Source organism: Colletotrichum siamense, assembly GCF_013390195.1.
Source record: "Colletotrichum siamense strain Cg363 chromosome Unknown KSG_Cg363_contig05, whole genome shotgun sequence".
Lineage (NCBI taxonomy): Eukaryota > Fungi > Ascomycota > Sordariomycetes > Glomerellales > Glomerellaceae > Colletotrichum > Colletotrichum siamense.
This window is the reverse complement of record NW_023501018.1, coordinates 804,113-829,875: the sequence shown is the minus strand read 5'-3', so window position 1 is coordinate 829,875 and position 25,763 is coordinate 804,113. Positions and strand designations below refer to the sequence as shown.

Here is a 25,763-nt window from a genome sequence, read left to right as displayed (position 1 = left end):
CTCCGGTCAGGAGAACAGAGAAACTCGCGGGGCATGAGGGGAAGCAAGCATAAGCTTTCGGAAACAGAGGAGGTAGTTTGAAACGCCGCTCCTCGGTAATGCATTGGCCAACGTTGCATGCTCCCTCCACTGCTTCAAGTCGTGGCCCCGGCTCCGTGTCGCTCGGACCGAGTCGTCTGCCATGCGTGTCTACCTGTGGTATTGGTCCGCATAGTCGCAATTCGGAAGTGGGTCCGGGGTCGACCGGATGCCAGAGGATCGGAGCCGATGCAAGCTATTCCCCGGCCCACTAGCAATGAGTGGATTGGCACTGTCTGAAGAGCTTTGAGTCTGGCTCACAGGTTCACAATTGCTGTTGCTGAGCATCCACGACCACGCTCGTTCTGTATGTTTCAGCATTGCAATCTCATCAACAACGAGCGAGAATGTCTAACCAATTCAACGCTAATGTCAACCACCATACGACTTTGAGTCCGCCGAAGCCGTCATGGGTGGACTTGGGCCCGTTCGGGCTGCCAGGCTCGATCGAGGCCAACGGATATGTTCCGTACTTGATGGCCATTATTCTCGTTGCCTCTGTGATGGCAGTGTCGTTCCGCAGGAACAAGCTATCTGCGTTTCCCGTCATCAACGGAAGCAAAAATGAGTATTTGCGAGCGGGCCGTGCCATGTTGGCGCGGGGCAAGGAGCAGTACGGCAACAAGCCGTTCAGAGTCAACACCGGCCTCGGTGGTGGAGTAATCATCTTGAATCCTAGCGTGATGCCAGAGGTTCGAAATGACCAACGCTTCGACTCTACAAAGTTCCTGTTGCAGGTCAGTCACCATTGTCTCCTCACAAGCGCATTATTAATGCGTTATTAGTACTGGCAAGCTGGAATTCCCGGCTTTGAGCCATACATCGCTCTGGGAACAGAGATCTTGCACAACGTTATCAAGTGGAACCTGACACCAGCCGGAATCTGTGAGTCGGTCTGGTACCGTCATGATTATCAATTGCTGAACTATGGCAGCCAAGCTTAACAAGCCATTGTCCGACGAGGCCGACGCGGCTTTGAGAGACATCTTGACCGATAACGAAGGTATGCATCTGTTTACGGAGATTACTTGCGCGACATCCAATTGACACAACCGCAGAATGGCATGAGGTCCTGCTCGGCGATGTTCTCATTCGCATTGTGGCCCGTGTTTCCTCCGTCATCTTCCTTGGCCCGGAGCTGTGCCGCAACCCGGATTGGCTGAAGATCACGGTCAACTACACGAACACCGCCACCAACGCAGCAAAGGTTCTCCGCCGATGGCCAGTGTTCATGTACAAGTTTATCCACTGGTTCCTCCCCGAGTGCCAGACCGTCCGTGTTATGATGAACGAGGCACGTGCGACTATTGCCCCCGTCCTGGAGAAGCGACGAGCGCAGAAGACAGCTGATCCCAGCCTCGAATTCCACGACGCTCTGGACTGGTATGAGTCGGCTGCAAAGAAAATGGGCGTCGAATACGATCCCGCCGCTCAGCAGCTGGGTCTGTCCGTATCTGCGATCCTGACTAGCAACGACCTCATGTCGCAGAGTATTATGGACCTGTGCAAAAACCCCGACATGTTCGAGCCCCTTCGAAACGAAATTCGCTCAGTCCTTGGAGATGGCGGCTGGAAGCCCACGACTCTCTACAACATGAAGCTACTCGATAGCGTTCTGAAGGAAACCTTGCGCTTGAAGCCTGTTGCAGCTGGTAAGTTCGTCGTCATCATCCTATCCTTTGTTTGACAGGTTCGGGCATTTCCAAATTGGGCGTTTCCATTTCCCGATGAACTGGGCAGATGTTTTCGGAGCTTGACTGGATTAGTGTTTTGCTAACAATTTCGCAGTTGGTCTAGGTCGCCGAGTCATGTCAGAGGTGCGCCTGCAGGACGGCACTCTCCTCCCCAAGGAGTCTGGAATCGCCGTTTCAGCTGAGAAGATGTGGGATCCGGAGATCTATCAAAACCCCCGGGAGTTCGATGGGTACCGCTTCCTGCGCATGCGAGAAGCTTCGGAGCAGGGCGAGAAGACGGCTCAGCTGGTCAGCACTTCGCCTGAACATCTTGGGTTCGGTTTGGGCATCCACGCCTGCCCCGGCCGCTTCTTCGGCGCCAACACAGTAAAGCTAGTCATGTGCCATTTGCTGCTCAAGTATGACATAAAGTTGGCCGAGAACAGCAACACGAGCCCCATGGAATTTGGGTTCTCGATGCTGGCCAATCCCTTTGTCAAGGTGCTTGTTAGGCGCAGGAAGGAGGAGGTGCACTTTTAAACTTCTGTGGTCCACATGGCTTGAACGTTGTTTGCCGCCATAGTTGGGATTGTTTAAGGGGGGCGCAGGGGGTTGAGCCGGATTAGACTGCAGGGAGTAGAAACAAGACTATTCCTCACTTGGGGTCGTCCAAAGTGTAAACGAACTCGCAGTTGCACCTACCAGTGATTAGTGTCGGCTTGGCCCGTCTTGGCCGTTGGTAACATACCATCTGTATCGCGTATCTAAAGGCCCTAGCCGGGGCGTCTCGGCCCAGATGAGCAGTATTGTGATATCTGATAATCTGCGTGGCAAGCGGAAATGGTCTTCACAACTGCCGTTGTCAGGCGGCTCAGCCCCTTCTAAGCGAGCGGCTAAGATTTCTGCCAAGGACGTGACGATCCTTCTGAAAGATGATAATCGTGCGATTTCGGCAACGCCTTTCGGCATCATTGAAGCAAGATGTGAGTTGCAACCTGGATAAAAGAAAGTTCACTCGTATTCGCTACCTATGCAATCGTTGATCTCATTCTGGTCTAATGCCGTCGTTGCGTTGCTTGCTATGCCTGTGAAAATGCCCCACGAAAATCTAACTAGCTCTCACTACTTGAATCAACTCCAGATAATGATCCATCAACGATGCTTCATCACTCTCGAGACTGAGCCTTCCGAAAAGACCGCCACAAATTGCAAGATAAGGCATGGCTGCCTTGCGATTCCCCTTTTCACCATTCATGAGATAGTACACGATGAAGCAGAGGGAGACCAGAAGAAGATGGCCCATATCGCCCCACCGTGTGCTTGGCGAACCAATGTCCCTGGCTTGATTAGTTTCATAAACGCAGTGTGATGTGAATAGGGAACATACCTTTCGAGTCCCTTCTCCCAGAATAGACCGCTGTTTGCCAACTTGACTACGGCAAAGGCCGACTCGGCACAGCGCTCCATGCACCTGTCCCGCATCTGCCCGGCTACTCCCGCCATTTCCCCGTCTTCCGATAACAAGGGTGTAATCCATGGGCAGTGCACGAAGAAAACAGCCCGGTGATACATGCAGAACACGCGGAAAGCCTTCCTCAACTGCCGGTCGTCCTTGATCCCCTGCAGCGTCTTGGCGTTGTGCGCCTCGTTCAGAGGAGCCGGGAGTCCCGTCACCCACTCGTTGAGGACGTGGCAGCTGGCTTGCAGACGGTCCCGTCGGTCGTATGCAGAAGTCGACTTGTTCAGTGCACGCGGGCTGTACTGGAACTTGAGCACCGAATGGAGTAACTCCGAAAACGTGTAGGACACAGCGACCATGTCGTCGCCGCGGTCGAATGAGGGGAATTGACTGCCCCATCCAAGATCGAGAATCTGTGTAGCGTTAGCAAAAGGGTGGTTCCAAATTTGACCGTCTCGGTAGAAGACTCACAGGGAGCATTCCATGATGAATGGCATACTCAGTCTCCAGGCTGTAAAGAAACCATACGCTGCGCTGTGCCAGTTCTTGCTCTTGCTCGCTCATATTTGGCTGCTGGCCCCTTGCGGAGTGGACCAAACGAAGATCCCTTGCGCAGCAAACTGCTCCCGTGATCTTTTCCCAAACCAGCGACTCATCGCACATGCATGCAATGACGGCCTGTAATATGTCAGTAAAGTGATCCCAAAGGGAACATCTGGTCTCGCACCATGATAAGCGTCGCCTGAAGCTTCAGTAAGCTGTTAGGGCAACCTTGAATGGTCTTGTAAAGGCCCAAAGCTGTTCCAAGCCGCCGTTGGGCATCGCGAGCCTCATCCGGTGTAGGTGGCTCCCGACTACGTTGGCAGGCGGTATAGTATCCGATTGACATGATTGCCTCTACGAAGGCCGTAGCGAGCGGACTGGCATCGGCTTCTCGCGACTGTTTGATGATTTTATCGACTGTTTGTCTGGTAAGAAAGTTGCTGATCCTATATCACATGTCAGCTGTCTTCATGCTCATGCAGGTAATCCATCATGAACTTACGGGCAGCAATCTTCGAAACAGGCTGTAGAAAGCGCCTCATTAGCATTGAGCCCCATTCAGTCACTTCGAAAAACCCACCATCGCAATAACGTGACATGGTGATGTCGCTATCTGGCCACCGTCTGGAGCGATCGTGTGGGCTCTTGTTTGCCGGCATTACACGGTTGCCGCAGAGTACGCGCTTGAGTCCGTTGACAGTTTTGATCATCTCTGTCCGGCGAGGCTCTTTGCTGCTTCGAGCGATGTAGCTTGGCAGGCCGTACAGACTCGACGCCGCAAAGTCGACTTCCATTGGTGAGTCGCGAGGGTTTGGCGTCTTTTCATGTCTTTCGGTTGCCGGTTTTCTCGTTTCGGTCGCTTCATCGAAATTGAATAGCTGCCAAGAGTCAGAAGGCAAATCACGACTGCTTTTGCATACAGGCGTACCATGTTGTAATCAGGTGGGCTGGTCGTTTCTGGTCTGGACTGTTGTGCATTATCTCGTTGACTTGTTGTTTGCGGTGCCGGTGAAGCGGAGAACTTGTTGTCGATCATCGGAGACGGCATGTCGAAGTTGAATCCTGCAGAGTTGGAGTCCGACGGTGTTGTGTCGAGTAGATCCATCAACTCATCCTCTCCCGGCAAGGGCAGATCCAACATGCTCGGGTGTTCATCTTGTCGATTGCTCGAATAAGCATCGGGCATTGAGAATTGTAATAAGCAGTTTAAGCCGTCCATGTCCCCCCTCTCATCATTGTTTACAGTATCGTCGGTCGAAATAGGCGTTAGCAGCGTGCCATCGCACGTGAGCTGTTGCCATGCATCGTACGGTGGGAGACTGTCATTGGTGTTGATATCGAGTCTACGGACATTGGGAGGTTGTGAGTTGGTGTTCGTTCCTGGTGCGGTCGATCGGCGAGGTCTGGGGGCTAAAGGCGGATAGTAACATGCTTGTCCGTTACGCTACATACACACAGTCAGAAAGTTGGTTGACACAGAGGCACATCTCTCGTACATCACAATTGAGACATGGGTCTGCTCCGTCACCTTCAATATGTCAGAGTATGCTTCACCAACAACAGTGGTGTTCACTCACATCGTACTTTCCTAGACCTGCACGCTTGGCAGGCGCCCCTCCGACGTGTGATTCTTCGCATGTTGGTTTGTCCAGAAAAGGCTTGACAGCCGAACCGCCTGAAAGTCTTCTAGAATGTTGAGACGAAAGCTAACAGAAAGTTGAGCAGAATCCCGACGGCATATGGCCTCGCGACTTGACGGGCGGTGCCGTGTGAAATGCAAGATTAGCTTGGTCTAAATACTATTGAAGCTGAGTTTGCCAACGAGGAAGGAGGATTACTCTCTCAAGGTTCACACTTGGATGGATTCAGACGGTATTGGACTTGACTAAATATCAACCAAGGCGGGAACACCCCTCCATGGGACGGTTCCCGTGGCATGGTTTCTGTCAACGACGGGAACCCTGTGCCCATGTTGTTCAAGCGTGTCCAAGCTTCTCCAGCTCTAGAGTCTAACTACAGACCCTAAGAAGCCGAATTTTTTCGGCCGGGACCAGCTTTCCCAGATGCTCAAGGGTAGCTCTCTCTACAGAGATTGAGCGGTTCTCTCGGTGTTGTGATAGCCATGCGGTTATTTTTTTTTTTAACTTTGAGTTCCCCTCACCGCGTAACGCTGAGCTGGTTTCGCGCCACTTACCTGGCATGTCCAGAAGGTGTTATGCTTTGTGGATGACTCGCCCAACCCTTGACATCCCTAGACACCGGTAGCATGGATAAGGAAACCCCAGAGTCTGGTCCCAACCCCTCAGGACCCGCCGAAAAAACCGCTCGGGCAGTCTGAATCTGTATCCACGGAGCCCACTCATTTCGCATCTACCCGCTCACATTGAGCACGCAAGATTCTGCAAATCAAGTAGGGGATAAATTTTGCCAAGATATCAACTCAAATAAAGTCTCTAGAAAACCAATGGTTTAATTTTTCGTCCCGCCCCGCCTGCAGTCTTGGACAGTACTACGCAGTTAACTCGGAAGCTGACGTTGAGTCAGGCACCGCGAAACAACACTGACAAACTTCCACTAGCATTACCAGCGCCAAATCTTAACTCTCAGAGTTGCGTGGCAGCTCGGTGGTAGCCAGAAGAAGCGGTTATATGCTCGATCAACGCGCGTATTTAGGATGACCTGACAATCAACACCTCAAACCTTAAACCAATGCAACTGTGAATTGAGTCAGGCCCCTGGAGCATCTCAATACGTTCCGACTCGGTCCATGGTCTAGCATCTTTCTTCATCCTAATCCCGCCGGTGCCGAGAGTGAGCGAGATACCCTGTGAATCTTCAACTAGCACTTTGCTCGGCTTGTGATAGCGAATGCAGCGGACTGGAATTCCGGAACCGAAGATCATCACTCAAGATTTCATACCGACTGCAGCAATAAGTAGACTCAGTGGACCCCTTGCTCAAGACCAATACCACAGCCCGCTTACGAACACTCGGAATCACTGCCCGCCGCCGCCGGCTCGCCTCACTTTCCATTCTCAATCGAGATCAGGCTGCCCCAAGCCCCTCGAAAACACCTAACACCGACCCCCACGCTGCTGTCCCTTGTCAACAATGACCACACCCCTCACTACCCATCAGCCAGATGTCAACAATCCGCCAAAGATGGCCATTGCTAAAGAGGCGAAGCACTATGTCGATCACAGGCCGCCTTACCCGGACTCAATGTGGAAGCTCTGGACGAGTTACCATCAAGGACCTCTTACAAGCGCTCACGACATTGGCTCGGGCAGCGGAAACGGTGCCGAAGGACTATTGACGCACACAACTCCACCGCTGAAGCATGTTGTGCTTACCGAACCACGAGAGATCAACATCGCGGACTGCCGTGCTCGGTTCAAAGACCGCTTCCCCGGGACCGAATTCTCGTACCGAACCTGTCGTGGCGAAGACCCCTGGGATCCACCCGCCGGACTGGAGCACGTCGACTTTGCAATGGCGTGCGAATCGATCCACTGGACTGTCCTCGGACCAACCACGGAGAACATCGCAAAGAGCCTCCGACCCGGTGGGACATTTGCAGCTGTCATCTACGGACCGTTTCCAGGAATCACCAATAACAAGGTCGCCAATGCAGCTTTCAAGAGTTTCATTGGAGAACATGCCGCGCATTTGCTCAAGCAAGAGTGGATGACTGAAAACTGGAAGCGAGCTGCGCGTCAAATGTTTCACGGCATGGACTGCGTGCCACTTCTAGATGATGTGTGGCAGGATGTGAAGCGAGTTGAGGTGAACTGTCGGGACGGGTGGTATGCCAAGGATTATGAGCCAATGGAGGGTACAGAGGATCCGGTCGCCCACTTGGGAACTTCAGAGCGTGTCTCCATTGACGATAACGAGGATTGGCAAATTTCAGCCACGGTTGAGTGGCTCAAGCAATCCCTGGAGTCAATGCGTTTTGGGTTTACGGAGGATTCTTGGAATTCACCAAAGTGGAAGGAGATTGAACAAGCGGTGGGAGGCGGGCCATTGGAGTTGCAATGGCAGGTTCACATGATACTCGCTAGAAAGAGGGGTTGAGCATTAAGAAGCTCTACAGGGTATGGTTGACCAGGTTCAAGCTTGTCTGAATGTACAGGCTATCCTGCCATTATCCATAATCACGGCAGAGCGGAAGAGACAATTGGCATATTTAGAACTGCGGAAACAGCATCCAAGAATCCATAACATACTGTAAAAGAAAACATGACTTAGGTCATGCTAGAGAAAGAAATCATGAGGCAAGCTACCAGTTTCGCCTTTGGCGTCTGTCTGTTCCCGAGCAACTCGCATTCGGTCGATCGATGCACGCAACTAGTCTGACGCAGTTGACCATAGCTCTGCGAAAGTTCCCAATTCTCGGTGCAATAGAAATAGCGAGCAGCTTTTCCTATGCGTCAGCCCTGATTGGACGACTGTTGAATCGTTCTCCCGTGTTCCTACCGCCACTAGAGAGCTTGGAACACATTGTGCCACTTCTTCATAGAAAAGGCGGCCTGCCCCCTCGGAAACTGCAGGTGGGTTAAGGGACCAGCCGGGGTGTTGACACCAAATTCGGATCAATCCGCCGAGTGGAAAAAAAGCTTATTTCAACTCTTTGATAGGTAGCCTGAGTAGTTTTGCTCGCTGAAACTGGGGTCGAGGAGAAAACACGCAGAGCACGATTCATGTGTCCTCCAGTGTCCCTCGTTGTGGGGTTGTGGACCGTTGTCTCTTTATCTGGAGTTGCTTGAAGATCGGGGGCAGGGTAGTAACGCCGAATAGTCTGGGGAGACTGGAGTATTACAAGTGGGCAAATCCACGTGTCAAGGGGTGTTCTCGAACCGTTGACCATGTTTGCTGGGCAAATTGATACGAAGGCACGAATTAATGGTGTTGAGTGAATAATTGACCGGTAACGCTGCATTACATAATAATCGGCAATAATATTGCGCCTATTAGGTGGTATTCGACGAATACCCGTATTTTTAGAGTCGCTTTTAGGAGAAATGATAGTTACAGTTGAAGGTCGCCTCTGTCTGAACTTTAACCAGAGTATCCGCATGGCCGGTACAGTCTAAAAGTGCGATCGCAATAGCCGCGGGCCAAAGGGCTGTGGAACCATCCTGATTCATTAGTTCTCACACTAGAGAGTCAACGTTCGATACAGTTTATCAAGTTATTTCAGAACCATTTAGCATGGCCCCGACTCCCGCCTCATCTTGAAGAGCCTCGCCTGAAGCACTGACGCATTGTTTGATATCACGGCACAGCCGTAGTGTTATGGAGCCGCGGAGATCTGCGTAGCCCACTTGGTGTGATGAGCCCGAGTCAGTCTAAGGTTAATGACGGTAATCGACGAGTAGGTACTGGCGATTTGAAATCAGGTATCGTGGAAGAAGCAGAAAGCGGGTAAAAGATGATGCACAACGTTGGGTGGGCATAGCTGAAGGAACAATAGATGCGACAAAATGGAGACGGCACTGTTTGTAGTGTCGTATCACGGAAGAAACCTTTTGGGAGGAAATCATGGGCTTACATTGAATTCTCCACGGTGAAATTAATTGACTTATTTAAGCTGCAGCTGTACCGGTGGCATTTGCCGCACACACATTCTTCATTGGGTATCAGTGATTGTCTAATGCTCTGTCATACGGGGGAGTGCCAGCGAAAGCGGAATCTGTCAAAACATGAAAGCAGTTACAACTGCCATAAACCAATCACCCATCATCCATCATCCATGCTTCCTATATGCCGCATAAGTATTATCAAAAGTCGACTGCCTGGGCAAAGCCAATTCTGTGCTTCTGCTCATATTCCCAGTCCTCGGGAACATTGTCCCGGACGTACTCCTCGATGTCACCAATTCGGTACTTGAACTCGTACTCAAAATCGTCAGGAGGGTTCAAGTCGGCGTCTTCAACTGCTCGCTTCTGGGAACCCTTCTTCTTCTGGACGTATGGCCGACAAGCCTCGTAGGCACCCTTGTAAGACAGGGCACCCGGTCCGGCGTAAGCCGATGCCTTACTCTTGACACCAGCGCTGTATGCGACGGTTTTATCGCCAATGGTGTCATCCGTGTTGACAGTCGATCTCGCAACGCACTTGCCCTTGTTCCAGGTGGCATCATAGCTGGCAGTCCAAACAGCAACGGGGTCCACTATCATCTTCTCCGTATAGAAAAGGCGGCAGTTGGCTGCTTCGTATCTGAACTGCTCGGGCTCGCCGTGGGCGTTCTCGCGGGAGTAGGCGTTGCGGTAGTTGAAGCTACCAGAGCTGGCTAGGGGCGGCAGGAGAGGAGGCTCGCCGATATCAGGCAGAACGTCGAATGCCTCCTTGAGATACTTCGTGTTGTTGTTCTTGACGGCATCACGACTGACCTGCATGATTGTTTGTCTCAGGTCAGTGAACTGCAGAACCTGAGCACCCTCAACGCCGCCGACTGCTTGCATGGCTGTCTCCATGGGACGACCGCCGAGGGCAATTGTGCGGACGCCCTGTTCCCGGGCCATCAGACCAGTGAAAATCGTGCAAGTCGATGCACAGCCACCGTCGGTTACGATAACGATATTCTCAGGGGCGAAAAGCGGATCTCCCTTGGTCTTCGTGTAGGACAACTCCGTCTGGTTGTAACGAAGTAGCTTGGTGGTATTCTGGCCAGCGACGACCTCAGGCCCGAATAGGTCTTCCCAGTCCTTGTACGGCTTTCGATCCTCATCGAGGTATGTTCCAACGAAGATATCCAAGACATCAGGCGAGGAATCCCAGGCGGTAATGCCAATTGCATTGAAGGCCTCGGTGGCACGGATACGGCTACCATCCCATATGTCGGTCTTCGGGAAGAGCTGGTTGTAAAGCTGGAATCCCGCGGCGACGAAGCCACCACCGTTTCCCTGAACATCGATGATGAGTTTCTTCTTCCCGGCGTCCTTGGCCTTTTCCAGGAACTCGGCGACCGTACGGAAAGCCTCTAGAATCTCGAAAGTGCCGTTCGGCTTTGAGATAGTCCATGGGGTGAAGCCCAGAACGGCAAGAACAGCGGTATCCTCGTAACCTTTGCCTTCCATGAAGTAGCCCGAGATCCATTCATGCTTGTGGAAAGCTACTGGCTTTGGGTAGCCTGGGAGGGAGGTCGGGCTGGGCGTAGAGCTGGCCACAGATGTAGATTTCGAAGGTGCTGTCGTACTGGCTGCCGCTGAGGTGGTTGTAGCCGGGACTTCGAAGTGGTTGTGAAGCTTCTCGGCAGTGTCAAGCCATTCAAGTGATGTCCTGAAGACCTTCGCGTAGAGCTCGTTCGTATAAGTCGTATCGTTGGTGAACTTGATAACTTCCTCATCAGGGCAGTCGCCTGGGAGACGGGAAGTGAAGCCCGCAGTCAACCCCCTAGCAAACTGCGCCGGGTTCGTGAACATTTTGTTGTACTTCGCATCGGGATCCTGGGTCAGCTGCCGGGAAGCCTGAGCTTCGATGAACTCGCGTATAGGAGTGCCATCAATGCTTTCGATATCGTAGACATCGGTGTCGTTTACGACGGACTTCTCGAAATCGCTCCGGAGATAGACTCTTGGAATGCCTGTTACTTCGTCTGCGACCGATACTACCCCATTCAAGCTAGTAAAGGGGAAAACACTGAGAATAGCTGGGTTGTAGGTAAAGTGGCCGTCTGATGCTTGGAAAAACTGATCCTTCGTAAGCAATTATGTCAGTCGATAAAATAAGGTTGGTCTCACCAGATACTTGAGTTCTAGTGCAAAGTCCAACTGGCTCTTGTACTGATCCTTGCTCAACTTGGCACGAATTTGTCCAATTCCGCCTAGGACGTCAACTCCAGGAATCAGGTATCCCTCAGGCGGGTGTGACAAAGGCTCCAGTGTGCTTTGAAATTCAAGGTAAGGTTCCAGATAGTTCAGAAGGTCTAAGTCTCTCTCTTTGTCGACGGGTACTGAGTGCAAGCAGTTGTATGCTAGCGACGGTTTGATCAAAGCAGCGGTTGCGGTGGGGGCTGCTGCGAGTAGTGATTTGGCCTCCGCCTTTACGATACCGCAAGCGTCTTGTGATGGTGCTGTGGTGGTTGTCGGTTTGGCATTGGCCTTGTTAGCCGCGTGGAGGTTGGCGGCAGAAACAGTGCCGATGAGGGCCAGCGCCCAAGTGAAGGTTGACCGCATATTGAAATATGGCAAGAAAACACGCTATTCTGTCTCGTCAAATCAAATGATGGAAGAAGGAAAGAGAAAACAATGGCGCTCTCGTATGCGTTATAACTCTTCAATGTTGTGGCCAAGATATAAACTGATGAACCAAACATGAACTAGAACGACGGGAGTTCTGTTGACTATTATAAGCCAACATGCTGACCGACATGACATGCTCTCTAGTGTCGGTGCCATCCTGCTGGTGTCTTTCTTTACTCTCCACCAAGCTTGCCCAGCCCCATGAACCGCGCCTGGGGAAATCGCGAGTGACAACAAGCGAGGAGTAACCTTAACGCAGCGGCGGGAAGAGGCTGTGTGGCGGCACTAGCCAGGCAGAACAGTTTGGATGGGCTCAGCTTGGAGCCGGGGGTCCAACAGGATACCGGGCCGGCGCTAGCTTGTCTAGTGCCGTGAGCTGGCGTCCATCTCAGCCTCCACTCCCGGCCTTTCTGTGCTTCTATTGGGCTGATTTGGGGTTCGTAAACGGCCCCAGCTTACTTTGGAGTTTTGGCCCTTCAACATGATGCTCAGTGCGGGAATGGACAGGTCTGACGTTGGCCGGTGAGCGTGTTTCTCTTTGTTATGTGCCAAGAGAGCCACATGGTAAGGTGGAGGCTTCATGAATATGACAGCCTTCTTCGTCAAGCTGTTGAAATCTCAACCCTTCAACACAGTGAAACCGAGCAAACGACAGCCCCGAAAACACAGACAAGTACGATGCCGCTTCGCGCCTGGCGGTGAGATCGTGGCGCGTTTCAAGGGACAGTGACACAGGAACAGCAGGGCTGCAGGGGTGTGGCGCGCTAACACGTGGAGATGAGATCCTCCAGGATCGGCGCAATCAAAGCCTGCAGGTGGGAGGCACAGCTGAGCAAGAAAAAGCCCGAATGTCAGCATTTTCAAGCATGCCCTGCGGCCCGCTATTTTCAACCTGAACATGACCTGTATTCGAGCTTCCGTATGCGGCATTCGTTGCAGAACGACCAGGCCTGTGATGACGTGAGTGAGGCTCAATTGACGCCGTTGACATACGATTTCAGATTTGTAGGGCCGTGATCGCAATAAGATGAATATGCCCATCATCTCGTCCGAATTCTCTGATTGGTTTTCATTGTAATTGGGCAAAGACTGGACGTAGGCTACTCTGAGAGCCTTCTGAAAAGTCTACCGGATCGTCTGTGAATTTTGTTGGGCCATGCAGTCAGAAAGCTAGAGCTGGTGATCCATCTTATTTGTGACCAATGTAGTGAGCTGAAGCTCAATATCACCGCGGCCATTTGGACCGACACTTACGGACAAAACGGGCGAATCATGCGAAGTTTTCGAAGTCAAACGGAGTCATAGTCCGCACCGGTGCGTAGGTTGCAGCCGGAGGACAAATGCGCCGGCCCAAGGATCTGTAGGAGGCACTGCACATCCATTACTGATACAGACGGTTCCTGAACATCGCGGCCTCTAATCGTCTCATCAGCTGATCATCAAGAGTGGACGTTGGTGAAGAGCGACCACTGACATGTTCAGCCCTAGGCTAAAGCATCACCAATTCCCTCGAGGGTGGCTTGGCTCACAGGGGCTGGCAGGCAGCCAAATACCGTTGATGCCGCCTGTTGTGACCTATTTTTGAACCCCTGAAGGCACTTAGCTCTGCTGCCGGCTCACTGCATATCCATCCCGCCCCTCCTATCCGGGCCCTGGCTGAGCAGAGTCAAGGCGCCACAAGCCGGAGCTTTCGGTGGTGCCTACACACAATACATGTACGAGTGTCCCAATCTGGTCATATTCTGCTTTTACTCTTGTTCGAAAGTTCTTCCTATGGTCCAGCTTGCTTATCCTTCTCGTCAAACTTCAGCGCAATTGAGGATACCAAACTTGTTTACTGCCCTGTCAACTCTAATCAGACAGGGCTATTTGTTGGAGCAGGTATGGTCGCTGAGGTGTCTTCAGTATCCCCACCGCCGTTCCCCAAAACTTGCAGAAAATGATGCAGTTCACTGCCTGTGATCACCACTACGTCAAAGCAAACGAATTTCGGACCAAGCACGGCCGCCATTAAGGCACACCGAATCCGCCTTAGCCATCCGACCGCTGTAACGCTAATAACGTCCCGGGAGTAAGCCGCTTGGTTTCTGTGTGAACTCTGGCAGAAGTTGTGATGAAAATGCTCGGTGTCGGCTTCAGTGAAATTCTCTCCGCCGGTTCCCGCAACCGGCCGACTTTTCGTCCTCCGCAGCCGATCCACGGCAACAACAAAGGCCGTTCGGTCTTGACATTTGTTCCGGAGCAGTGGACGGCGCTGTGGGGACTTGTTCCGCTTGTTTTCAGCTGGCAGGCTTCGGCAATTGCATGATTGCATCATATACAAGGACCTATCGGCTTTTATTCAAACGAGAAACAGCACGCAGGGTGCAATATTTAGCAGCACGTCATCGTTCGGCAATCAACAAAACTAATCTTCAAGATTAATGAACACCACCACCGATGAACCGAAATGCTAAAGTAAACACAAGAAGCCAAAAGTCGAGAGAAACATTGGGCTGATTTCAGCTCCCTAGTTCTCGCGAATTGCTAAGCCTGCGTGGTGATGATACTACGCAGGTCTTGGCGACGAGAATATCTTCGCTTGGGTTGCCAAAATGTGCCAGTTCCGGACTGCAACACGTGGTTGGCCACACCATGACTTCTGATTTTCATTGGACAGGATTGGATGTAGAGACCAGACATCCAGAAACTTGTTTGAATGATGCCTCGCCTTGCCGTCTCAAGTGGAATAGCCCGCCAGCATGGCTCCCAGTCAGCCATGCAGACGCGTGTTCCATCCGGTTGGCACGGCGCCGTTGAACATTTAAACGGTTCTATGTATCATGAACCAATCGGGCCTGGTTCCTCGCCATTAACTAAGTTGTCAAGTCATTGAGGTCCGTGGGAAACTGAGTTGGCTATGATTGCAGCCAGCCGGCTGGGCAACGGGAACAGGAAGCTTGAATCTAGCTATGGTCAAAGATCCTTCCCAACGCATAACGTAGTAATCCAATTATCCTCCTGTTTCTTATGATTTCGAAGCGAAATGGTCGATACGATTGGCTCGTAGTATTCGTGTGTCGTCTGCCACATCAGACGAGAGTCTTGGCGGTTGCATGTCTACATCGGCGGCAATGTAGGTGTCATGCGCACTGACATTCCCTAACAGATGTGTCAACAATGCCAGTAAGATCTGATGTTCGTTTCCAAGCGAGCTGAAGTTTTGGGGGATTTGCCTCTGTTAAGAGGTTTCGCAGGCTGGTTGGTGTGGTCGGCATTAGAGTTAGACTTCGGTCCGAGACGTGATCGCTGGAGTGTATGTGGCTCATTCTGGACGCGGCATCACAGGCATGTCGGAACGGGGTACGCGCCGTTTCGCCGACTCTTGCACGAAAAGGTTTCCAAAGCCAATTGTTCGCCGCTGGAAATCACATGGTTTACCTGGGACTGCCCTGGGACGCATCGCCACAAGCAGTTTTGACAGTTCAGATACAGCCTGCTGGTCATCCAACGTCACTTTTCTGATACCTGACTCGGCCTTTTTGTGATCTGGATCGTTGCATATTCATTCCTCATTCAGAGTGGACCGCCTGCATCGCCATTGCGACTAGATTTCCCATATTCATTTTTGATTACAAGCGGATAATAGTAGTGGTTCATTATGAACGGAGCAGCTTCCAGTAACGGGGGCGAGGGAGCTATGCAACGGCTGAAAGCTCTCTGCTCCAGCGTCCTTTCCATTTCAGTCGAGGATATTGACGATGGCTCATCATTTGTTTCTCTTGGCGGTGAGCATCACAATATCGTCCTCCCGCATCACTTCGATCACTGATGACATGTACAGGCGATTCTTTTAGAGCCGTGACTCTATTCCAGAAATGCACAGAACAGGGGCTCGCAGTGCGCTTCCAAGATCTTCTCCACAAGCCATTAGTCGATGTAGCAGCCTATGCAGAGAAGACTGCGGAGGGAGATGAAGCCGGATCTTCAAGCAGAAAAGGCTCTGATAGAGACGAGACGTACCACCTGATGCCTTCAGAGTACGACTTCACCAAGGTGTTCGATGAACTGAAGGCAAAGTACGGTGTGAGCCCAGATGACGTCGAGGACATCTACCCCTGCAGTCCTATGCAGGAGAACATGTACATCGGCCAGAAGATGAGCTCCAAGCGGCTTTACCGGTCACGCGGATTATTCGAAGCAGACTCCGCGTTTGACTTTGATAAGTTCAAGGGCGCTTGGAACGACATCGTTCAACGACACCAAACTCTTCGGACAGTTTACATCGAGACTGCGGACCCCACGTCAGGCCGCCTACTTGACGCAGTTGTACTCAAGAACAAGCCGGGGCAGGTGAAGATCAGTCACTACGATGAGGAATCGGAAGTACATCGAAAATTCCACGACGGTGCAATTGATGACGGAGAAAATGGGGACGATCAACATCAAATAATTATCTACGCCAGCTCAAAAAAGCAACATCACGGAAGAGTCTTTTTTCAGGTGGATCTTAATCATCTGACCGTGGATGGCAGCTCTCTCATGATTATCGTCGAAGAGCTCGTGAAGGGCTTGAGAGGAGTTCCAAGTCTCGGGCCTGCTACAGGCTACGGAAAGTATATCGACCATCTACGGAATCAAGTGGATGAGGACGGCGCACTGGATTACTGGATCGACTATCTCGACGGAGCAGAGCCATGTTACTTCCCAACCATGAACGACAACATGAAGGGAGATGGTGGGTCTTTTGAGGTCCTGGAGATGTCTCTGGACACCTCACTTGAGCAGCTGCGGAACTTCTGCCGCAATTTCAACGCAACAGTATCGAACACGCTGCAGGCCGTTTGGGCTCTCGTTCTCTACACATACACCGGCGACTCCAACGTGTGCTTCGGCTACCTGTCTTCTGGACGCAGTTTACCTATACTCGGAGTCTCTGAGATCGTTGGGCCCATGATGAACTTATTGGTCTGTCGCGTGCGCGATATGACGAGTAAGTCTCTTAGCGACCTACTGGGTGAGATCAGACACGATTTTGTTCACTCTCTGCCGCATCAATGCTTCTCCATTGGCAAAGTACAGCGAATCCTGGGCACGAACGAGAGCAAGCTTTTCAACACGATAATGACCTCCTACTATTCCCCCACCTTGAGCAATGAGACTAGCAACATGTTCAAGCTCGTCGCATCACATAATGCGTCGGACTTCGACATCGTCCTGAAGGTTGTCTATTCCGATTCCGACATCCGCGTGCGGCTGGCCTACTCAACAGGCACTTTGTCCCCAGCAATGGCGAAAGGGGTTTCTCACACATTTTCTGCCATTCTCAAGAGTCTCGTTGAGGCAAGTGAGCCGGATACCTCCGTCCGGTCTACCGCAGCGATCAGCCCACAAGGCTTGCGAGACATCACAGAATGGAACCACCAGAACTCAGTTCAGGAATTGTCACCAACCTGTGTTCATCGCCTCATAGAGGAGAGAGCTCGTTCCCAGCCTGATGCGCCTGCGATCTGTGCGTGGGATGGCGAGATGACTTACCAAGAACTGGACGCCGCAGCGACTCATGTCGCCAGCTACATCACAAATCTTGGCATAGGTCCTGGGTCATACGTCCCTCTCTGCTTTCAGAAATCAAGGTGGTACTCTGTGGCTCTCTTAGCCGTGATGAAGAGTGGAAACGCATTCGTCCCGCTAGACTTATCTAATCCTCCCGCGAGAATCCAGGAGATTCTCAAACAGCTAGGAATCTCGGAAGATCATGGACTGATCATCTGCTCACCACAACAAGCTTCAGACTTGGCCTGCTCAGCCCGCAATGTTTTGGAACTAGACGAAGAGCAACTGTCAGCCATTGCTTCTGCAAAGACCGCACCGCCTCTTCCAACCGTCACCCCCAAGGACCCAGCCTATGTGATCTTCACGTCAGGATCTACTGGAACTCCAAAAGGTGTTGTCATCGAGCACGGCTCGTATTCATACGCCACCCGAGCCCACAGCAAGGGCATTCAGATTGATTCTGCATCTCGTGTCCTTCAATTTGCCTCGTACGGATTCGATACCAGCATGGAAGATCACCTCACGACATTCGCGCAGGGTGCTTGCCTCTGCGTCCCGTCCGAAAGCGCACGACTGAGTATTCCGGACTTGGCGGCTTTCGCGACGAAATCGAAAGCAAACTGGGCTCACCTGACTCCCTCCTTCGCTGAAATGCTGAGCCCGAGTCTCATGCCGACGATGAAGACCATGGTTCTCGGAGGCGAGGCCATGTCTGGAAAGAACGTCCAGACCTGGGCGAAACCAGGCCAGACGAAGCTGATACAAGTCTATGGGCCATCAGAATGTTGCGTGACCAGCACCATCGGAGCAGAAATGTCCGCCAACGGTGATCCGACGAACATCGGTACCCCAGTGCCAGGATGTTCTGCATGGGTTGTACGTCAGGAAGACCCTAATATTCTGCAAGCCGTCGGGGCTGTCGGAGAGCTGCTGATGGAGGGTCCAATTCTGGCCCGAGGCTACTTGGACAGTCCAGAACTGACGGATGAGGCGTTCGTGACTGGTCTTACGTGGGCACCTGAGAAACGGCTCTACCGGACTGGAGATCTCGTCAAGTACGACTCTGACGGAAAGCTTCACTTCGTGGGACGGCGGGATGGCCAGGTCAAGCTCAGGGGTCAACGAATGGAGCTCGGTGAGATTGAACAGCAGCTGGTGCTAGAGCCGAGCGTCCAGCATTGTCTCGCTCTTGTTCCCAAGGCAGGGCCATGTGCTAAAAGGCTGGTTGCGTTCGTGACTTTGGCTGAAGCTAGCACGACGACACACTCCGCGATCATGACGCTGTCGACACCGATTGAGACGTTGAGTGGTTCTTGGTCAGAGCACATCAGTCGAATCAGAGACTTCCTCCTCGACAGAATCCCACCCTACATGAGTCCGGAACTGTGGATCGTCTTGAAGTCCATGCCCGGGAACTCCTCTGGGAAAATTGATAGGAAACGATTGAACAAGTACCTCGAGCATCTCACTCAGGACCAGTATACAAGCTTCCTGTCCCGGTTGCAAGATGAGAACTCTGAGCGCCCAGGAAACGAGACAGAGCTGCTATTGAGAAGTGTCTGGAGCGAAGTATTAAATGCGCCCGAGGAAGAGATCCGGTGGAACAGTTCCTTCTACTACCTCGGTAAGTCTTCAAATAGGCTTGATGTAATACGTCACTAACATCATTTCAGGGGGTGATTCGATATCTGCAATGACGGTCAGCAGCATGGCGAGACAGAAGGGCCTGAATGTATCGGCCGCTGACGTTCTGCGATCCCGATCGATTGAGCGTCTGGCGAAATCGACTTTTCGAATCACCCAGGACAGTCATAAGCCCGTTGCCGCTTCAGAATCAGCAGTTGAGCCAGCCGCCGGAGAGCCGTTTCCCCTCTCGCCTATCCAGCAGCTTCACTTCCAGGCCTCGCCCACCGGAGATAGCCTGGATCAGCAGACCATGGTTGTGCAGGTGACAAAGAAGGTCGACCAAGAAACTCTGCTTAGTGCTTTCGAGTCTCTTATTGAAGCCCACCCTATGCTTCGCGCCCGATTCGAATGCCACAACGGCGAATGGACTCAGAAGACCACGAACTCGGAATTACACCAGAATTGCCGAGCTAGGTTCCACAGCCGAGATCAACTTGATTATGTCGTTGAATGTATTAGCGAGTCCAAGCGATCGCTCAACATTGCCTCTGGGCCTCTAGTAGGAATCGACTTCTTCGAATCGAGACGACAGACACTGCTTTCCATCACGATCCACCATCTCGTTGTCGACACTGTGTCTTGGCGAACCCTCTTCCGCGAGCTGGAGAACTTCCTTCTCTTCGGCGGGCAGATAGAGGCGGAAGCCACAACATTCCAATCATGGTGTCATGCTCAGAAGCAACACGCCGCGGATCTGCAGATCGATGAGGTCCTGCCATCCGTGAATAAGATACCCTCAACTGACCTAGCATTCTGGAGTATGGACGACAAGAGCAACACCTTCAAGTCTACCGTCACTCATAAAATCTCGCTGACTCCGGAGTTGACGAAATCTCTGTCCTCTGCGCGCGGTACCTCGAACTTCGCGGCCTTGGATATCATGATCGCTGCCATTGGGGAGTCATTCTACGAAACGTTCGGACGCTCCCCCGCGGTTTTCATTGAAGGACACGGCCGAGAGACATTCTCTCACGATATGAATCCATGGGAAACCGTGGGTTGGTTCACGACGTTCTTACCTGTCCTCGTTCAGCATCACGATGATAGTCTAGCGACGCTGAACAGTGTCCGTGAGCTCCGCGCCAACACTCCGTTGAGTGGGCTGCCATATTTCATGTCACGGTTCCTCAACAGCGAGGGTATCGATGCGTTCAAATATCGCCACTGGCCGATGGAAATCACCCTCAATTACCTCGGCGCCTTCCAACAGTTTGAGAGACAAGCTTCACTTTTCAACAGATGCGATGACGGCCTTCAATCCAGACTATCAGAACTTAGGCGTCAACAGCGCGCTAAGTCGACGAGATACTCCCTCATCTCTATCCTTGCGGTGATGAAGGACGAACAGTTGTCGATCGAGGTGGAGTGGAACTCTCAGATGAACCACCAAGATCAGCTCAAAGATTGGGTGTCTCAGCTTGAGCAGAGCTTCGAGCAGGTCACCAATCGACTGGCGACTCAAGACCTTCCCGATTCGCCCATCGAAAATCTTCCTCCTTCAGTTGGCCTCAACTCAAAGAGACTCATGTCTGTCATGGGCTTGGCAAAGTCCAAACTTCGCCTCCAACCAAGCCAGATTGAAGCTGTTTATCCTTGCTCCCCGATTCAAGACAGTCTCATGCTTTCCCAGTTGAAGAAACCCAGCAATGTCTACAGCCAACATTTTCTCTTCAAGCTATCTGGAGACGACCCCATACAGCCCGAGAAGCTCTATACGGCCTGGAAACAGGTTGTCGCAGCCCATCCCATCCTGCGTACCGTGTTCCTGGAAGAGGACGACGGAGGTTTCCTGCAGGTTGTTGTGAAAGCTGTGGCGCCTGAGATTGAGATTTTGAGACTCGAGGATGAAGAAGACCTGCAGGAGCTCTGGGAGAAACAGTCCACTTCACGTGGGCCGTCCCCTCTCAGTGGCAAGATCCTACACAAGTTGCGGATCTACTCAGCTAAAGATGGCTCGGTCTACTGCTTCCTGGACAAGAACCACATCATCACCGATGGCACGACGTCGAGGCTTCTGATCCGGAATTTCCTGGACGCATACGAAGGCCGACCGAGAGGCGATGCACGCCCGTACTCGAACTACATCAAGTACACCTCGGAGCAGAACATGGCTGACATCATCAGCTACTGGACACGTTATCTAGATGGTGCTACTAGCTGCCAATTTCCAAAGCTTTCCCACGCAAAGGTTACCTCCGGCCAGCACATGGAGTTCGCTCGCACATCATCCGCCTTCCCGAACACGGCCTCTCTGGAGAAGGCTTGCCGGTCACTGGACGTGACTCTCCCGATTATCTTCCAAACGGCCTGGAGCGTGGTCTTATCCACGTATCTGAACTCTGACGACGTAGTCTTTGGGCTACTTTCGCATGGCCGGGATGCGCCAATTGTGGGAGCTCAGGAGATTATAGGACCTATGGCCAGCATCGTGCCTGTGAGGTCTCACCTCAGTCCGACGACAAAGGTTTCTGACGCTATCAAAGCCATGTGGGAAGACGGCATTGCGCACATGTCTCGGCAAACAATTTCCCTGGCTCGTATCCAGCATTCTGTGAAGAGAACCGGCGACGACATGTTCAACACCATTCTCAACTTCCAGAAGACTAGCGCGGCGTCTCCTTCCTCAAACGTCACAACAGAGCTGCTGTACGCCCACGACACGAGCGAATACGATCTCGCCGTCTGCATAACCCAAGATCAAGACCATCTTGAGGTCACGCTCGAGTATCCGCACCATTTCCTCTCCGAGACTCAGGCACAACGTCTGCTATCGGTCTACATTGCCGCCGTGCAGATGATGATCCGAGATCCAGACGTCAGCATCAGCGAACTGTGCCTCGCCACCGACATGGATAGGGACCAGCTGCAAGAATGGAACTCCGTTGAACTCGAGACCAGCAAGCGCTGCATCCACGAAATGATCTCAGAGACAACACTTCGCCAGCCCGCAAAACCCGCCATCTCCTCCTGGGACGGCGATCTCACCTACGCGCAGCTGGACCTTTTGTCCACGAAACTCGCCGCTCAGCTACAAGCCATCGGGGCCAAACCAGATGAGGTGGTTGTTCTATGCTTCGAGAAGTCCATGTGGGCAGTTGTTTCCATGCTCGCCGTCGCCAAGGCTGGCGCAGCATTCGTTCACATCGATCCCAAGGGCGCACCGAAGAGGACTGAGTTCGTCATCAAGCAGACCAAGGCACGAATTGGGCTGGCTTCATTGGAGCAATACGAGAACTTCGTATCTCAGGTTGACACAATCCTAATTGTGAACAAACCGTCAGTCGTGGGACTGCCGACACCGAACGTGAACGATGTTGTCTCTGCTTCTGCGGAGCCCTTCAACACCCTCTACATCATCTTCACATCGGGAACGACGGGCACACCCAAAGGAGTGGTGATTCAGCACAAGTCATTCTGCTCAGCTGTGGTGGCGAACAGATCATGGCTCCAAATTCGGGCCAACTCCCGCGTCCTTCAGTTCACCAATTACTGCTTCGACGCTTCGCTCGAGGAGATTTTCACTGTGTTGGTCGCGGGCGGTTGCATCTGCATCCCATCTGAAAAGGAACGCATGACTGACATTCCCGGTTTCGTGGAACGAAAGAAGGTCAACTGGGCCGCTTTTACTCCCTCCTTCCTTCGAACTCTCGACCCCTATGACCTGAAGTCGGTGAAGTTCATCACCGTGCACGCCGAACCCATGGGTCAAGACCTGGTGGCTCGATGGGCAGACAAGATACACATGCGGCCAAGTTACGGCCCGACTGAGTGTTCGGTCACCAGCACCGTTGGTCTTCGCTTCACGCCTGACACGGACGCCACGAACATTGGTTTCCCCATCGGTTGCCGAGGGTGGATCGTGCACCCCGACAACCAAGAGATCTTGATGCCCGTCGGTGCTGTGGGCGAGCTGCTTCTCGACGGACCGATTGTAGGCAAAGGCTATCTCAACGACGATGCCAAGACTGACGCTGCCTTCATCGACCCGCCTTCATGGGCGGTTCAGGCTGAGTCGATCTTTGGCAGCAGCCCGCCTGAAAGGAAGATGTACAAGACGGGTGATCTCGTCAGGTTTGCCGAAGATGGTAGTCTCCTTATCCAGCGACGCAAGGATCATTCTCAAGTCAAAATCCGTGGTCAGCGTGTGGAACTGGGTGAGATTCAGCACCACCTTAACAAGTTGTCGGGTGTCATTCAGCACAGTATGGTGTTTATGCCCAAGGTCGGTCTCCTCAAGGGCCGACTTGTTGCGGTGGCGAGCTTGACTGCTCTTTCTGCGGGGCTCGATACAGGCAATTACGGTGTTCAGGCTCTCAAGACGGTCAACAAGGAAGCTCTAGGTGACGAGGGTCGCAAGAGAGTGAGCCAAACGTTGGATGACATCACGTCCATGCTGGAGAAGGACCTGCCTCACTACATGATACCGGAAACATGGCTCATCGTGCAGAGTCTGCCTGTGCAACTGTCACTCAAGCTGGATCGCCAGCGTGTCACGAATTGGGTGGAAGGTCTTGACAAAGCAGTCCTCCAGTCAGTTCTCGAACTAAGCCAACACGCCGGGGCTGAGGCTCAGCATGGGTCTGAGATTGAGGAAACCGTCCGAAAGATCTGGGGAGAGGTGTTGGGCATGGATCCTGGTGAGTCCATGAAGACTACTCCTACAATATTCAAAGCTGACAGTGCAAGACCGCATCGCGCTTGACCAGTCATTCTTCAGACTAGGAGGTGACTCCATCTACGGTAAGTTCTCCGGATAGTCCTTGAGCTGAAGGCTAATGAGACACACAGCGATGCAAGTTATGCGGCTTTGCAAAACTGCCGGCCTCCACGTCACGACCCAAGACGTCCTTGCCAACCCGACAGTGAAGCAGCTCGCAGTTATCGCGACTCCAAAGCCTGTTCCCGAGATCATTGTGACAACTCGGCCACCAATGTCTCGGTCAATGTCTCGGGCCAACACCTCGGCCGCCTCGCCCGTTGCTACGCGAACCATTACATCTGTATCTGCGCCAACCACACCGAGAGAACCGTTCATGCCGATAATGCCGACGCCTCCTCGATCACCGGAAGAACCGATTCACCACTCCCCATTCGTCAAATATCTCTCCGCCAGAGACGGCAATGTCGAAGCTGTGGTCCCCTGCACGCCGTTTCAAGAGAGAATGTACCGGGCCTTCGTCAAGAAGCCCCAGAAACCATACCTCTTCAACAGCCTCGTCCTGTTGAAGGGCATCGATGATGGTGCCGCTGTAAACCTCAACCGGTTGTTCCAAGCCTGGCAACAGACAGTAGACCGCCATGCCATTCTGAGAACCGTCTTCATCCCCGACCAGGCAGCAGGCAAAGTCATTCAGAAGGTCTTGAAGAGGCACAAGGCCGACATTGCAACTCTCTCGGCCATGTCTGAAGCAGACGCCATCACCCAGAGCCAAGGTCACCTCAACGCTACCCGGATGTCTCTCTTCAAGAACAACGCCCCACCGTTGTCTGTGCGGATCTTGATGACTCTGGACCAGCAAGTCTACGTTCATCTCGTGATGGGGCACATAGTCATAGATCACGTCAGCTTGGATCACGTCTTTGCAGACTTTGCGAGCTTTTACCGGGGACAAACCCCAGCACCTGCAACGCTGCCCGCCGGGTTTGGAAGCTACATTCAGCAGCTGTCGCAAACCCGAGAAATCCCTGCCAGCAACCAGTTCTGGGTCAACAAGTTGAAGGATGTGAAGCCGTACATGGTTCCGTCGGAGTCTATGGTAAACGGCAGCGATCACCACTCCATGGGTGCAGTCAACTTCTCTCTGGACATCACGGACGAGATGAAGTATTTCCTCCGCGAAGCTGGCATCACCTTGTCCAACCTGTTGCAGTTCACATGGGCGATGGTCTTGCACGTGTACACGGGCCATGCAACCATTTGCTTCGGCCACCTTGTGTCGGATCGCGACATTGATCTACCTCACGCCGACGACATAGTGGGGCCAATGCTGTCGCTCATGATAGCCCGGGCAGCCGTGAAAGACTCGACAGTCCTGGTGGACGCTTTGCGCGCATTCCAAGAGGACAGCATCCTCAGCTTGAGGCACAAGATCTTCGATCTGACGGAAGTGGAGCGCCAGCTCGGATGCCAAAAGACTGGACTCTTCAATACTCTTGTCAACTACAGAAAAGTGAAATATTCCGGAGGTGATACAGATGTTAATTTCAAATCCGTCTGGAAGCAAGATCCGCACGAGGTAAGCCATCGGAGTGATTTACACGAGTGGCCCGAGACTAACACCGATTTACAGCAACTCTTAGTCCTTGCTTTCAACGAGGAACCTTCTAAACTCGATGCATCCTTGACTTACTACGAGTCTCTTTTCTCGAAGCAGACGCTGAACACGTTAGCGGAGGCCTACTGTCGCATTCTTCAGATGCTGGTCGGTGGCAGGCATAGGACGGTTGGAGATATGAAGGCTGTGTTGAATTCATAATTACTGATCGCCGAAGACCATGAGACAATTCTAATAGATAAATACTGTGTATGTCAATTGAGATAGG

At 52.4% G+C, this 25,763-nt stretch overlaps 5 protein-coding genes across 5 annotated transcripts; 3 read left to right on the top strand and 2 right to left on the bottom strand.

Annotated features, from left to right (window-relative positions):
• Positions 1 to 425: 425 nt before the first annotated feature.
• P450-1-8 (Cytochrome P450 monooygenase 1) lies at positions 426 to 2,291 on the top strand (the record flags this gene model as incomplete). The annotated part of the gene is made up of 5 exons (XM_036639726.1): positions 426 to 815; positions 864 to 963; positions 1,013 to 1,081; positions 1,137 to 1,730; positions 1,867 to 2,291. The coding sequence occupies 5 exons, from the start codon at positions 426 to 428 to the stop codon at positions 2,289 to 2,291; spliced, it is 1,578 nt and encodes a 525-aa protein (XP_036495017.1).
• Positions 2,292 to 2,859: 568 nt separating this feature from the next.
• On the bottom strand, positions 2,860 to 4,939 carry terR-1 (Terrein cluster-specific transcription factor terR; the record flags this gene model as incomplete). Its single annotated transcript, XM_036639725.1, has 7 exons — positions 2,860 to 3,088; positions 3,139 to 3,623; positions 3,682 to 3,888; positions 3,938 to 4,199; positions 4,256 to 4,277; positions 4,334 to 4,631; positions 4,682 to 4,939. The coding sequence occupies 7 exons, from the start codon at positions 4,937 to 4,939 to the stop codon at positions 2,860 to 2,862; spliced, it is 1,761 nt and encodes a 586-aa protein (XP_036495016.1).
• A 1,976-nt stretch (positions 4,940 to 6,915) lies between these two features.
• CGCS363_v007875 (Methyltransferase) lies at positions 6,916 to 7,830 on the top strand (the record flags this gene model as incomplete). The annotated part of the gene is made up of 1 exon (XM_036639724.1): positions 6,916 to 7,830. The coding sequence occupies one exon, from the start codon at positions 6,916 to 6,918 to the stop codon at positions 7,828 to 7,830; it is 915 nt and encodes a 304-aa protein (XP_036495019.1).
• Positions 7,831 to 9,536: 1,706 nt separating this feature from the next.
• ustP-8 (Peptidase S41 family protein ustP) lies at positions 9,537 to 11,933 on the bottom strand (the record flags this gene model as incomplete). The annotated part of the gene is made up of 2 exons (XM_036639723.1): positions 9,537 to 11,447; positions 11,499 to 11,933. The coding sequence occupies 2 exons, from the start codon at positions 11,931 to 11,933 to the stop codon at positions 9,537 to 9,539; spliced, it is 2,346 nt and encodes a 781-aa protein (XP_036495018.1).
• Positions 11,934 to 15,639: 3,706 nt separating this feature from the next.
• Positions 15,640 to 25,696, top strand: NRPS8-0 (Nonribosomal peptide synthetase 8; the record flags this gene model as incomplete). The annotated part of the gene is made up of 6 exons (XM_036639722.1): positions 15,640 to 15,766; positions 15,823 to 19,158; positions 19,208 to 23,857; positions 23,907 to 23,960; positions 24,009 to 25,456; positions 25,511 to 25,696. The coding sequence occupies 6 exons, from the start codon at positions 15,640 to 15,642 to the stop codon at positions 25,694 to 25,696; spliced, it is 9,801 nt and encodes a 3,266-aa protein (XP_036495021.1).
• Between the last annotated feature and the right edge of the window lie 67 nt (positions 25,697 to 25,763).